The sequence below is a fragment of the Candida theae genome (assembly GCF_024610275.1).
Source record: "Candida theae strain CBS 12239 chromosome Unknown scaffold11, whole genome shotgun sequence".
In the NCBI taxonomy this organism is placed as follows: Eukaryota; Fungi; Ascomycota; class Pichiomycetes; order Serinales; family Debaryomycetaceae; genus Lodderomyces; species Lodderomyces theae.
Window position 1 is genome coordinate 160,463 of NW_026261481.1, and position 13,621 is coordinate 174,083.

The 13,621-nt window shown below is 40.5% G+C and overlaps 7 protein-coding genes across 7 annotated transcripts; 4 read left to right on the forward strand and 3 right to left on the reverse strand. All coding sequences in view use genetic code 12, as the record gives it.

Moving 5' to 3' along the window:
- Positions 1-136: 136 nt before the first annotated feature.
- ERV29 (Erv29p) lies at positions 137-1,096 on the forward strand (the record flags this gene model as incomplete). The annotated part of the gene is made up of 1 exon (XM_051754364.1): positions 137-1,096. The coding sequence occupies one exon, from the start codon at positions 137-139 to the stop codon at positions 1,094-1,096; it is 960 nt and encodes a 319-aa protein (XP_051606726.1).
- Positions 1,097-1,302: 206 nt separating this feature from the next.
- CYT2 (cytochrome c1 heme lyase) lies at positions 1,303-2,142 on the forward strand (the record flags this gene model as incomplete). Its single annotated transcript, XM_051754365.1, has 1 exon — positions 1,303-2,142. One exon carries the CDS (start codon positions 1,303-1,305, stop codon positions 2,140-2,142), a length of 840 nt encoding a protein of 279 aa, XP_051606727.1.
- Positions 2,143-2,265: 123 nt separating this feature from the next.
- On the reverse strand, positions 2,266-2,541 carry TIM10 (protein transporter; the record flags this gene model as incomplete). The annotated part of the gene is made up of 1 exon (XM_051754366.1): positions 2,266-2,541. One exon carries the CDS (start codon positions 2,539-2,541, stop codon positions 2,266-2,268), a length of 276 nt encoding a protein of 91 aa, XP_051606728.1.
- Positions 2,542-2,824: 283 nt separating this feature from the next.
- On the reverse strand, positions 2,825-6,409 carry KGF57_004817 (uncharacterized protein; the record flags this gene model as incomplete). The annotated part of the gene is made up of 1 exon (XM_051754367.1): positions 2,825-6,409. One exon carries the CDS (start codon positions 6,407-6,409, stop codon positions 2,825-2,827), a length of 3,585 nt encoding a protein of 1,194 aa, XP_051606729.1.
- A 1,041-nt stretch (positions 6,410-7,450) lies between these two features.
- Positions 7,451-9,349, forward strand: KGF57_004818 (uncharacterized protein; the record flags this gene model as incomplete). Its single annotated transcript, XM_051754369.1, has 1 exon — positions 7,451-9,349. The coding sequence occupies one exon, from the start codon at positions 7,451-7,453 to the stop codon at positions 9,347-9,349; it is 1,899 nt and encodes a 632-aa protein (XP_051606730.1).
- Positions 9,350-10,824: 1,475 nt separating this feature from the next.
- KGF57_004819 (Nem1-Spo7 phosphatase catalytic subunit) lies at positions 10,825-12,306 on the forward strand (the record flags this gene model as incomplete). Its single annotated transcript, XM_051754370.1, has 1 exon — positions 10,825-12,306. One exon carries the CDS (start codon positions 10,825-10,827, stop codon positions 12,304-12,306), a length of 1,482 nt encoding a protein of 493 aa, XP_051606731.1.
- Positions 12,307-12,523: 217 nt separating this feature from the next.
- On the reverse strand, positions 12,524-13,240 carry KGF57_004820 (HSP31; the record flags this gene model as incomplete). The annotated part of the gene is made up of 1 exon (XM_051754371.1): positions 12,524-13,240. One exon carries the CDS (start codon positions 13,238-13,240, stop codon positions 12,524-12,526), a length of 717 nt encoding a protein of 238 aa, XP_051606732.1.
- Between the last annotated feature and the right edge of the window lie 381 nt (positions 13,241-13,621).

Consider the following 13,621-nt stretch of genomic DNA (forward strand, 5'->3'; position numbering starts at 1 on the left):
TCTCCAACGTCAATCCCATTTCAGATACCACGCAACTGCACTTCTTCACTGCGGTTTTTTCTGTTCTTTATCACTCTTTAGCGCCTGATTCCATATACATAGATCAACCAATCAAAAAGTCCCCACCAGCCCAAAAATGTCATATCGTGGTCCAAATCAGTTCCAAAATCAATTCAATGCTCCGCCTCCGCATCAACAGCAGCCACCACAAAACTTTGGTGTTCCTCCAAGACAACCACACACCATTGGCCCAATAACTAGCTCCAAATCGCCTTTCGAACAATTTGAACTCTATACAAGAAAAATTGAGGACTTCATTGACGATAAATTCAAACCGTTGAAACCGTATGTTCCTGCAATTGGAAGAGCATTTTTGGTGGCTACTTTCTACGAAGACACATTAAGAATCTTTACTCAGTGGAATGAGCAAGTTTACTACTTGCACAACTACAGACACTACTGGAGATGGTTTACGGTGGTGTTTTTGATTCAAAACATGTTGATTATGTCCATCACTTCAACAATGTTGATTGCTAGGAAAAAGGTCAATATTGCTACAATTGCCTTGATTTTGGTTGTTATTGGTCAAGGTATTGTTTATGGCTTAATGTTTGACTCTCAATTTATTTTGAGAAACTTGTCAGTTGTTGGTGGATTAGTATTGGCATTTTCAGATTCCATTGTCAGAGATAAACGATCATTGAACATGCCAGGGTTACCAATGTTGAACAATCAAGACAACAAAAAGTATTTCTTGTTAGCAGGAAGAATCTTGCTTGTTCTTTTGTTCTTGGGGTTTGTCTTTTCATCTGAATGGTCCTTGGGTAGAGTTTTGATTATCATTGTTGGAATTGCATCTTGTGCTTCAATAATTGTTGGATACAAGACTAAATTTGCCGCAGCAGTGATGTTGTCGTTGTTGTTTGTTTACAATGTTGTTACAAACCATTTCTGGAGCTATGGAGGTCGTGATGCAAGAAGAGATTTCTTGAGGTACGAATTCTTCCAAGTCTTGTCTATTGTGGGTGGATTGTTGTTGGTTGTTAACGCTGGTGCCGGTGAGTTTTCCATTGATGAAAAGAAAAAGATCTACTAGAGGAGACATGTGTCGCGTGTCGCTGGGAAAAGAAGGCTAGAGCCAGCTTTGTAGAGAATAGGATATATAAAAACGGAGTTTCTCATACCTCTAACTATTGTGAATGGCCTGCAAACGAAACTTGACTACGCAGAGATCACACACGCAAAAAAAGAAAAATTTGAAAACAGTCCAGACAACTCAACTAATAACAGCTCAACTTGAGTATGTCTGGCAACAACGAACAACCTAGATGCCCAGTAGACCACTCCACTAGACAGTCGTGGCTTTCAAAGCTAACAGGGAGTGGGTCCAACAACAATGATACGACAAGTGAGCAAGTACGAAAAGAGCTAGTATCATCACCACAACAGGTTTGTCCAGTGAACCATGATAGTCGATCTGCATGGCTAGACAAGGTATCAGTCAGTGTCACAACGCCCGACTCTGCGGTCGAAATTCCACAACAAGCCTCATCATCCACTAGCACCACCGCTACCGATACGACAACTTGCGATTCATCAACCATATCAAACACCTTACAAGACACCACCACCTCCAACATCAACTTACCCACTGATCGAGAAATCAGCTCTATCCCTCGTACATCATCCAACCAAAACTGGATCTACCCAAGCCAAAAGCAATTCTTTGAGGCGATGCAACGCAAAAACTGGAACCCAGACTCTCAAGATATGAAAGTCATTGTCCCCATTCACAACCTTGTCAATGAACGTGCTTGGAAACATATAACTATGTGGGAAGGCTCTCACTACCAAGAGGCAATGAAGCAATGTGGTGGAATCACCCTAACTTCATTCAAGGGTGATTCCAAAAAGTTAACCCCTAGAGCATGGATCAAGCTGAACATTTGGGGTCAACCCCCTCCCTTTGATAGACACGATTGGACTATTAATCGATGTGGCAAGGAGATTGAGTATGTCATTGATTTTTACAGCGGGGATGGCGATTCGGGACAAGTTTGGCTCGATGTGAGACCAAAATTGAACACTGTTGAAGGTGTCAAGTTACGTATAGCCAGAGCATTTGGATTCAATCAAGAGTGAAATCAACAAAGCAAAGGAGATGGGCTCCCGTTTCCATTCTAAATAAGGATTACACACCTTTGTAAATATATACACAAAACATTTTAGTAAATGTTCATTTCAAAATCGCCTTCTCGAAATTTTTTATCTTCTTCCCATAAACTGTCCACTTTGACCCAACTTTTGCATATTCTCACCAACTTGCACATTAGTCTCAAAGTACTTGGCAACACATCTGTCAAGACACAACGACTCTTGTTTAGTAATGTCACTTTCATTGTATGATTTGTTTATGCACTTGGCATGACATTGCGACACAAGGGCATTGAACATGCCTGTGACCATGTCTAATTCAGCTTCTGCAGCTTGCAATTTGGCCTGGGAGGAGATTTGAGGGGCCGATCCACCGATTCCGAACATTGTGTTGTTATTGTAATGTAGTTAACTTGATAAAGCCTTTGTTGTGATAATCTAATGGCGTCTTTTTCCTCAAAATTTTTCATTCGTTGCTGCAAGTTTTTTTTTCTTTTTTTTTTTTCTGCTTCCTCTGTACTGGACCTGAGTGTCGTGCAGAGAAGCCCAAGTGGCATATAGAGTGAAAGAGTACTACGTAGTGCAACTAGACACATTATTGTTCAGTTATGTACTACATACGACGGTGAAAAGAAAGACACAAGCAGTTTCCCCCCCCCCCCCCCCACTATTAAAGACCGGCAAATGTAAGTTGTATGATTCCTCCCCACAACATCTCATCAGTTGGAATTTCTTTTCTCAACTTAACCAAATCATCCTTCTTTTCTGGAGCTATAATCACCAATCCTTGAGCCAATGTCAATGTCTTTCCCGTCATTGTTACGGATCCAGCCAAATGTGAAATTCTTGCATTCACCAACGACGGATGTTCCAATACCCTATCTAGATAAGAGTTACTCATGGCGTGATTTATATCGTAGTAATAACGCATAAACCGCCACGTCTGTGTCTGGATATTCAAAACGGCGACTCTCATCGTGTTTGGATTATTGGTCAACAACGGCAATTTACTTAATCGCGATACGTCAAACTTGTCTGACTTGTATGGCTCGCGATCAAAAAATCGTAAATGATCCAGTTTCACTCCACCAAGAAAGAACAAGTAGTCGCGCTCCTCATTCTGGTAGTAGACACAGGTATGATGACAACAACGCAACTCGGCTTCTTTCAATTCAGGATTGGGCACCATGTTCTCCTTTGTGTACAAAGAACCATCATCATCTGCGCCTGGCTCAAGGGGGATGTTGAAGTAGTCGTATGCATAAGTGGTGAATTTTCCCCACTTGCAAGTGTCAAATACAAATCGATAAAAGTCAGCAAAGAATTGATCACCTTCAGCACACCCACCTTGGATGATGAACGAGCGCTTATTGAAGTATGCTTGAACTTCTGAAACTTCTTCATAATTGCTAGCTGCTAGACTAGGCGCTGTCCCTGTCCCAGGCCCACTCCCAATACCAGAACCACCACCACTACCACCACCACCAGCACCACCAGCAGCACCAGCAGTTACACCGCCTCCTACCTGAAATGATCCTGAACTACCAGCAATACTTATATCTGGTGACCCTCCCCTCTTGATCGCTCCCGTCTGTGCTTGTGTCTGAAATGGGGTCAATGGCGACAGATCATACTTTGTAACATTCAACTCACATCCTTCATCCAATCCTCTATTATAGTCAATCATATAAGAGGCAAAGTACCCTCTTGGACTAGGCCAGTTCCCATCATCATCAAGAACGATATCACAAGTTGTAGGATCAGTACCTATTTTCGAGACCAACGCATCATGCAAGAAAGTATAGTTGGAGATTGACATTGGTTCCTCTTTTGCCGTCAAATCAATTTTCAATAAATCGTTACTCGCTTTGAAATGTTGGATTCCATTATTGTCAACCTCATCATCTAGATAAAACCCACCAAACACAAACACACTTACATTTGATAGTATATTGCTATCATTGAACAATGGGTTTGATGAACGGGTTCTAGTTTCAAAAATCTCCTCGCCCTCGGAAAATCCTTCATGAATAGAACCACCCGTCTCATCCTCATCTTCTTCAATGGCTGCTTCTCCCAGAAAATCACCGCCTCGCAAACTCCGAGAGCCAGATCTAGATGAATCGTCTCCAGAGTACGACCGTACAAATTCCAACACTTCTCTTTCACTTCTCTTCGGTGAATGTCGCTCATCATCAGATGGTGTCGAATGCCCGCTCTTGGGACCACCATCACTAAAGCTTCGCACACGCTTGTCATTTTGAAACTGAAGTATTGGCGTAATTGGTCGGTTCGAAGCTGTAGGGCAAGCTAAAGAGCCATTTGGGGCCGAGGATGAGGTTGCTGGAGACACAATTGACGAATTTGTGGCTTGCAATGGGTTTATAGAGGATGCATTGGTTGCCACCGTTGTTGACAGTGTGTCAGCTCCTGTAGCAGAATCCAATGATGTAGAGCCAGCCATCGGTGTTGCCAGATGAGTAGATGCAGGGTTCAAATTGGAAGTATGTCCAGTTGTATTCAAGACTGGAGACACTGCGCGACTACTTGATCCAGACCGATTATTTGTTGAATTCGATCGATGTTCACGAACTTTTTCAGAATATGTGTTCTTCATAGGACGATGGAATTTACTCTTGATTTTGTCCATTTTAGATGAGCCAGGGGATGAGGTTGACGCCGATGAGGTTCTAGTTGCAGCTTCACTCAATGACGAATCAATGGAATGCGTTGTTATTATCCTTTGTAAACTGGGTGGTGCTTTTGAGCGCATTACTGGCGACTCATCGAGTTTGGCTACTCTTTGTGGCAGATGTTGCAGCTGGTACTGCTGGTGCTGGTGCTGTTGTTGTTGCTGTTGTTGCTGTTGTTCGAAATCACCTTCATCAAGCTTCACATTTTGCCGATTCCTCTCACTACTTCCTTTCTTTGTATTGCTTCTTGTGACAGATGCATTTACTGAATGATCACTTGGACTTGATTTGTGAGAAGCTTCAGAAAAGGCTGGAGGCAGGGATTGTCTTTGACTTTCAAAAGGTCGATTAAAGTCACCACCAACACTGATTCTTTCACCTCGTTCGTTTGGCGGCTGATATACGTTGGAACATATCCCCATTCCTATTCTCCCAAGTGTCGTATGCATCTTGTTTGGTTCGAGTCTGACCTTGATAAACTTTAGATTAGATGAGTCGAGAATGTACCCATCCTCATTCATGACTATCTTCTTGTTAATGATCCACCGATCAATATCTGAATGGTACTTTACCGACAAGTTTTGAATTTGAAAACCACCGTAGAAAAAATAATGTTTAGCGGTAATTTGTGTTGATTGCATAGAGAGCAAGTGGCCAGGAAAGTGTTTCAAATTCTGTGTATTAACAAAAGTCACAGTTCCTCGAATTGCATTGTAGGCAATAAAGTGTGGGTTTGGATGCAAGAATGGGGTGGTCAACATTTTAGAATCAACAAAGGGAGGTACCTTGTACGGAAAATGAACAGAAACTTTATTAATGTCAATATCCAGTGGGAGACCAACGTGATGGAAAGTTGACTGCTTAGTGCTGCTCAATCCGCCAAATACATAAGTAGCATCTCCCACCACAAATGCATTTTGAAAACAAAGTTTGGGAACATCTGACATCAACCGTAGCTGTCTCTTGTTGTTCCTGTATGGGTACGGGATATTGAATGAGATTTTGGGGATAGTGATGTACCCGGAGTAAGCATCGATTTTTTCATCTTGGCCCAGTAGAAATTTGTTTTTGCGTTCCTTGTTATGATCAGTATCCTCACTTGACGACGATGTATTTGATGCTGAAACACTCGAGTCTTTTCTTCCATACGCTGAATGCTCAATTTCATTTAAATGGCAAACGGGGTTGAAAAAGTGTTGAACATCGCCATGATCGTAATCCAATTCGATTTTCGTCGACTTATCGGAGGCCAAACCATACCGGAGTAAGCTATACGGCACAGAATACCCATTAATCCAACCATTAGTTTCATTATTTTCGGCTAAAAACTGTTCCTCTTTGAGCTTTGTTTCCGGTTTACCATTTATTTGTGGTAGGCTGGTCGTTGATTCGAGGTCATTCAAATCAATGGTGAAATGTTGTGTAGCGTCGTGTGGTCTATAATAACCTGGTGCTTGCGCAGATGTGTTTGGTGACACCGGAATTGAGTGTACATTGTCCAGGGTATCAGGTCTAGTTAATGATTCCAAAGATGAAGTGCTATGTCGAGGCCCTTGTTCCATTGTTGACAAAGGATGTTTTGGAAATAAGATAAGGTTATGAAGACTGCTTCTCCTTCGCCTGTTGCTATAATTTTTGCGTGTGTCTGAATTATTTTGTCTCCGTTCTTCTTTTGTTGAGAAGCACTGATGCCACATATAATTCAAAGAAGAAATTTGTTACTAGATGAAGTGTACCTGAGTATACGTAACAGTTTATCTGCAAAGGCATCGATATAGCTTCCTCGTAGCATAGTTCTGAGAGGTCAGTGTGTGGAAAGCTACTAATTATCGTCCATGAAACAATAGGTCACGTGGTGATTCAAGCTTCAAGCAGGTTCCTATGTGAATGATGCTCCGGAAAGTGTTTAACTTACAAAACAACAATCAGAGGTGTGGACGAGGAATGATTGGAGAAGTCTATTTGCTATCCAAGAAGTAGCAGTTCATTTGGTGCAGTTTCTCTGTAGAGGGACAGTTTATCAGTAGCCAGACGGCAACGGTATCAAATACGTAAGCAAGTCTCTATTCTGGAATCATTCCTGTAATAACATATTTTGCAACTATAGCTCACATTGGCGACTGTGTGTGTGTCTTCTGCTTGACACCACTTCTTGCCATTAAATCCGATACTCGTGTGATTTTCTATTATCTCCGTTGAGCGCAATTTAAAATATTCTTAGTCCTCGGCTTCTAGACCAACAGTGTTCAATCAACCTTACTGTAAGTGCGCACGATCAACCGACAAAGAGACAGACACGTAAACTCTGGTGCGTAGTGTTACTTGCTGACTTACCCTCCATACTATAGCCTGTAATAAAGCCGATTGTCTCTGTCTAGTCGTTTGATGTTGCATTTGATTGACGTTACTCCACCGCACAAGACAAAAGAGAAGAAAAAAAAAAAAAAAGAAGAAAGTGAAGAAAAATAAAAATAAAACTTTATCAGTTTCAATATTACACATCCGACTCTTCTTCTGGAACACTTCCACAAGTAAGAATAGAAGACATACACTTCTTTTAAAAGAGAAAAGAGTAAAAGAGAACACATCTGGGTTAGATAGAGATGTCAGTATATGAACATGGAGCTGTTCCCAAGGTCAAGCATGACACTGCGGATGACGATCAAATTGATGATTTCACATATGAACTTGAGAGGATAGGTCGCTTATCATTTCTTGAAAATATCACTTTACCAAGCTTATCGGGATTACCCTATATACCTAAATTGTCAAATCTACCCAATCTACCCAATCTACCCAATCTTCCCAACCTTCCCAACTTACCAAACTTTGAACACTTTGACGCTGGATACGCTGATGTGCTAGATTCTTTAACTGACCTTATACACCAAGCTGTAACCCTACCGGACGATACTAGTGATGTCGAAGAAGTTGAAGAGAGGGGCGATGAATTCAGCACCGAAGAAGATGACAACAAGAGTGGCATAGATTTGACGTTGGTCAGTGAGTTGATCAGTCGGGGACAAGCAAGCATTGCCAAATTTATCAACCAGATAGCTCTACGTAAAGAAGGCGAGGGCGATGAACTAGGCAAAGCCAATACTACTGCAGACAATAGTGAACAGTTTGTTGAACGTGACTTGGAATTAGAGCGGCTTGGAGAGGACAAGATTCGCAAGTTGACAGAGCTAGACTCAATTGAGGATTTCAAAAGAGAGGAGATTCTTCGGGGTAGGATCAAAAGCATACAAAGTTTGTCTCTCAGTCAAGAATCGAAAAATAAGTTGGTGACAACACTAATGATGGGGAACTATTATAGATATATCAACGAGCAACTACGAGAGGAAAAGGAAAGATTGTCGAACATTGGTTTCCGAAAACAAGTTTATGATGATGATTCAAGGTATTTCAGTGATGGAACGGAGCGAACAACCGAGGGTGTTCAAAGTATTGATACTCAGATAAACTACGACGATGGCGACAAAGAAGAAGAAGAAGAAGAAGAAGAAGATGATGATGATGACAATGACGATGACGATGATGCTGGTGCATTTTCGGATGAGGATGAGGTGATAATAACCGAAGAGGACCAAGCACCATCCTACTTTGACAAATCGGGGCGTATTTTAGGGTGCCGGCACTACCAACGGAATTGTAAATTGGAATGTCCCACATGCCGTAAATGGTTCGGATGCCCTTTTTGTCACGATGAGGTAGTCAAGGATCATAAAATGATTCGTAATAAAGTGAAGCATATTTTGTGCATGCATTGTAATACACCACAAGTTCCAGATAACAACTACTGTGTCAATTGTGAACAAGAATTGGCCAATTATTTTTGCAACAAGTGTGTTCTTTACGACAACGACGTCAACAAGGATATTTACCACTGTGACAAATGTGGAATATGCCGATTAGGACTCGGTTTAGATAAAGATTATTTCCATTGTGACGTATGTAATATTTGTCTTTCAATTGATTTGAAAGATAAGCACAAGTGTGTTTCGAATACGACCCATTGCAATTGTGCTATATGCCACGAGTACTTGTTCACATCAGTTGAGAAAGTTGTGTTTATGAAGTGCGGCCATTCAATCCATCAATTGTGTTTTAAAGAATTGACAAAACATTCATACAAGTGTCCATTGTGTAAAAAGACAATTGTGAATGTCGATCAACAGTTTCGCCTCTTGGACCAAGAGATCAATCAAAGCCCCATGCCGTCTCCATACAATGAATGGCGATGTATTGTGAGCTGTAATGACTGTAAGGGGAAGTCGAATGTCGCATATCATGTACTAGGATTGAAGTGCAAGTATTGTAAAAGCTTCAATACTAATCAGCTACAGTTGAGGAAACCAGGAGAAGAAGTGGTTGAGATAGAAGCAGGTGAGGCCAGTATCGGTGGAAATCCCGAACACATTGTCGATTTCGACTCAAATATAATGCGATTAGTGCAAACTAATCTCGAACGTAATTTTGCAATCGATCTACAGCAGTAATAGACTTTTAATAGACTAAAACGATTATATTTTCAGTCAGTTGAATGACTAATAGTAGCTATTCTTTTCTGTTGAGTAGTTGCCAAAGCAGCAGCTCGACCCAAAAATTGAAGAAGTCCCCAACGGCCCACAAAAAATGCAACACCAAAAAAAAAGAAAAAGAAAAAAAAAACAAAGGTTGAAGACCAACAAAAAGAAAAGAGCCAACAGAAATTGGGAGGGTGCATGTTACATGCATAGAAGAAAGAGAAGAAAACAGTTGCTTCGCTTGACTTTGATGTCGCAAACAGGCGTACTTGCTAGTTTTTTTAGTGAATAAAAATGACTAACTTGCAGAATAGGTCTTTTAAATTTTCCGAAATGTGGAGATTACTCCATTGCCTCATTTTTTATTTTTCTATTTTGTTTATTTTGTTTATTTTTTTATTTTTGTTGGTCGTTTAGTTATACGGCGGAGACATTACGTCAAAGAAAAAAACAAAAAAATAAAAGAGAGGACGGAGGTGTACTTTCTTTCACTCTGAACACTGCAAAGTAGAGAATTAGTATTTACGTTGTAATTGCGTAGTATACTGAGCATTTCCCTCCTCTTTCCTAGTTCAACATTGTTTGAATGTACATCATTTGAGTTGGAGCATGGAATTCCATTACGCAGGAGACCTAAAAAAAAAAAAAGGGCTCAGGATTCTGGACCTGCCCGATGCGGAGATATCATTCGCTCAATAAACTTCTCTTTCTAGTAATAGGGGCGACAGTATAGATTGTTGCTGCTGCAGTTGTTGTTGTCGGTTGAGCTATCGACCTAGTGTTTATTTGTGTAACGTTTGAATTGGAGTAGCAACTAGTCGGCTCTTCCCATCCCCCCTACCCACTACCTCCCCCAACGGAAATAAATCGGCACTACACACCACAAGATCAACAAAGAATCAAAAGAAGAAAAAGACAAAGGGCTGGAAGCTTTTCACTATTTTTTGGTGGGAACTACTGAACTGTGGTAAGGATACACACATAAGCAGCCTATTCAATTCCAAAAAGAGGTTGTTGATTTGTTATTTTCTTTCTTAACTTTCTGTCGTTCTTGCTGTTCTTTCCGTTGGGTAAAACTTTTTTGTTTCCGTCGCATTTTTCTGTATACAACAACAACAATAACAATAACAACACCCTCATTCTCTCGCCACGTGTAAATCGAAGCGAGAGAGAGAGAGAGATCACATTCATCTGATTGGAATAGTCACATATCATACACATACCACATACCACATACCACATACTTCTTCTTAAATTGAACCCAATTTGCCCTAGACGTTGACAGATCACAACTACATTTACAAGGAACCACGCATATCCCACATCAAGAACTTTATACCTATGTCTATTACAAACCTATAGAAAGATACTATACATCACTAAAACAAAAAAAGCAGAACGAAAATAGGCTCCAACTAAATCAATACTGGCATAAATTGAAAAACAGAATGAACTCCATCAAACTAATTGTCGATTCTTTGGACAATGTCCTTTCGGGGAAAGGTTACGATGTTCCAGCTACTGGTGAAGAGGAAAACGAGCGACTGGAAAAACAAGAGGAGATTGAGCAAGAGATAGCCCATGGAGGCTATAATGACAATACTACCACCAGTGTGGGGGATCCAGTCTCAATCAAAGGACCATGTAAACTTCCGATGACTAGAGAAGATACCTCTCGTGATGACATGGACAAAGAAGGAGAGGAAAATGAGCCATTAGAAGATGTTGAAGAAGAAGAAGAAGAAGAGGAAGAGGATTTGGAGGAAAATGACGGAAATGAGGAGATCAACCTAGCTACGGAATCTCAAAGACCCAAAACCCAATCACCCCCACTAACTTCAAAGCATTCGCTGATTGTGATATTCTTTCTTCAAGTCGGTAGAGTCATTTTTATCGTTCCCAATTATCTCGTCATCAAACCCATTTCAATCTTGGTGAATCTCATGATACTTCCCTTTGTCTTGATCAAGGCGTCATTAGGATTTGGTCCAAAACTTCCAAAGACTGAACAAGAATTATACAACGAGAAGCTCGAGTCGTTTGAAAACAACATCGATGAATCCATAGTCACACGCGCTCCTCCAACGCAAGGTCGTCGCTTACAATCAAATAGATCCAAAACCAAGTTAATGACTCCCTTGGACTTAGACCCGGACGAGTATGATAATGCTCAAGTGGAGCAGATCAAGCAGGACAATCTACTAGCGAATGAAGTGAAATCACCATCATCCTTCTCCAAATACATGATTCCGCCTCCACTACGTCTATTTCCATTGTCGAGGAATCCGCAGCGGAAACGAAAGAAGAAAGTGCTTATATTAGACCTCGATGAGACTTTGATCCATTCGCTTTCAAGAGGTGGACCCCGCACTTTTAATCCAGCATCTAAATCCAAAATGATTGAAATTAAACTAAACAATGTGTCTTCACTATACTATGTTCATAAACGACCATATTGTGATTATTTTCTAACCCAAATCAGTCAATGGTTTGAACTACAGATTTTCACAGCTAGTGTTAAAGAATACGCTGATCCAATCATTGATTGGCTAGAGGAAGAAATTATAGACTCCTTAAAGAAAAAGGGCAAACAGCACCGGATCCAATCCAGTTCAGATTACATCAAGCCCCACATTTTCACAAAGAGATATTATCGTTCCGATTGCACGTATCGACCTGGGGTAGGATACATTAAAGATTTGTCGAGGTATCTCCGCGATGATGAGTTGAAGAATGTAATGATTTTGGACAATTCCCCCATCAGTTATGCCTTGCATGAAGATAATGCCATTGGGATTGAAGGATGGATTAATGATTCCAATGATCGGGATTTACTCAATTTGCTACCGTTGTTGAAGAGTCTTAGTTTATGTATCGATGTTCGGTTTATTTTGGGATTGAAGAATGGAGAAAAGTTGTTTGAAATGTAGAAAATAAAAGTTTTATCAATTGCTTGCAGTGCTATAGTTAGACAAAAAAAAAAGAAAGTTAATACACGTTTCAATAGACTATACTATGTGGAAGAAGACAGCCTGACCATAGTCCAATCTCCTTAACTTTATCCTACTTGTTAAAAACTCTGAAACAAAAATAGAGAAAAAAAAAAAAAAATAACATCTCGATTCTAATTTTTTTTTTACTACAAACCTAGTTACTGACTGATTCAACGGCAACAACAGCGTCCCTGACGGTGGCAAATGCCGATTGTGGGTTGACACCAGTAACAATCTTTCCATCGGTTACAGAGAAGGCATCCCAAGGACCCTTTGGTGGCACATAAGTAGCACCTTCCTTCTCAGCAACTTGCTTAATCGTCAACAATCCATGGTCCTTGATAGTCTTGGTCAAGCCCAATTGCTCTTCACCTTCATCAGTGAAACCAGTAATCTTCTTACCCTTAACAAAAGGTTGCTTAGTCTTTGGATCTTCAAGGTTTTCAAAGATTGCAGGTCCGTGACACACAGCAGCAACGACACCGCCATTCAAATAGGTGTCAATCAAGATCTTTTGCAAGTTCTTGGCCTTTGGGTAATCAAACAATGTGGCGTGTCCGGCACTAGCAAAGAAAAGATCAAACTTTTCATTAGTCAAATCTGAAGCCTTTTTGATGTTCTTCAAGGCTGTATTGTATGAAGAGTCCTTGTTTTCGTAAACTTCTCTAGCTTTTCCTTGCAAGGCATCTTCGGTCAATGAGTGTGGGTCATATCCAAATTCACCAGTTTCGGAAGCAATGGTAACTTCGTAACCCTTTTGAGCCAATTCTAAAAATGGTTCAATTGCTTCAGTAGCGTACAAACCGGTCTTGTCACCGTTTGGGTAGAATGGACCGTTGTAGGAAGTAACTGCAAGTAAAGCTTTAACCATTGTGTTTCAATTTGTGTACTGATTAGTGAGTTGAAAGTTAGAGATGATATGGAGTTCAATTGGCAAGAGGAAGCAAAGGATATTTATAGTTTTTGCGGATATGGTATTTTATTTTTAGGGAAAAGGGGGGGGTCAAGGTTGTGGCTCCTACAAATTTTCCTTTTTTTTTTAAGGTTGCTTTGCGGAATAAATGAGTGAGTGAGTGAATGTTTGTGTGTGTGCAACGGTGGTTATTCCTATTTTTGGAGTAACACAAGAACACTGTTGAATGTTATTGCGGTTTGCTGTGGTATAAATTTGCATTAGTAATCAGTCTTCTCTGAACTACGTTGGTACACACAAAATGTAGTACTTGCTTCATGAACTCTTGCATGCCATTCA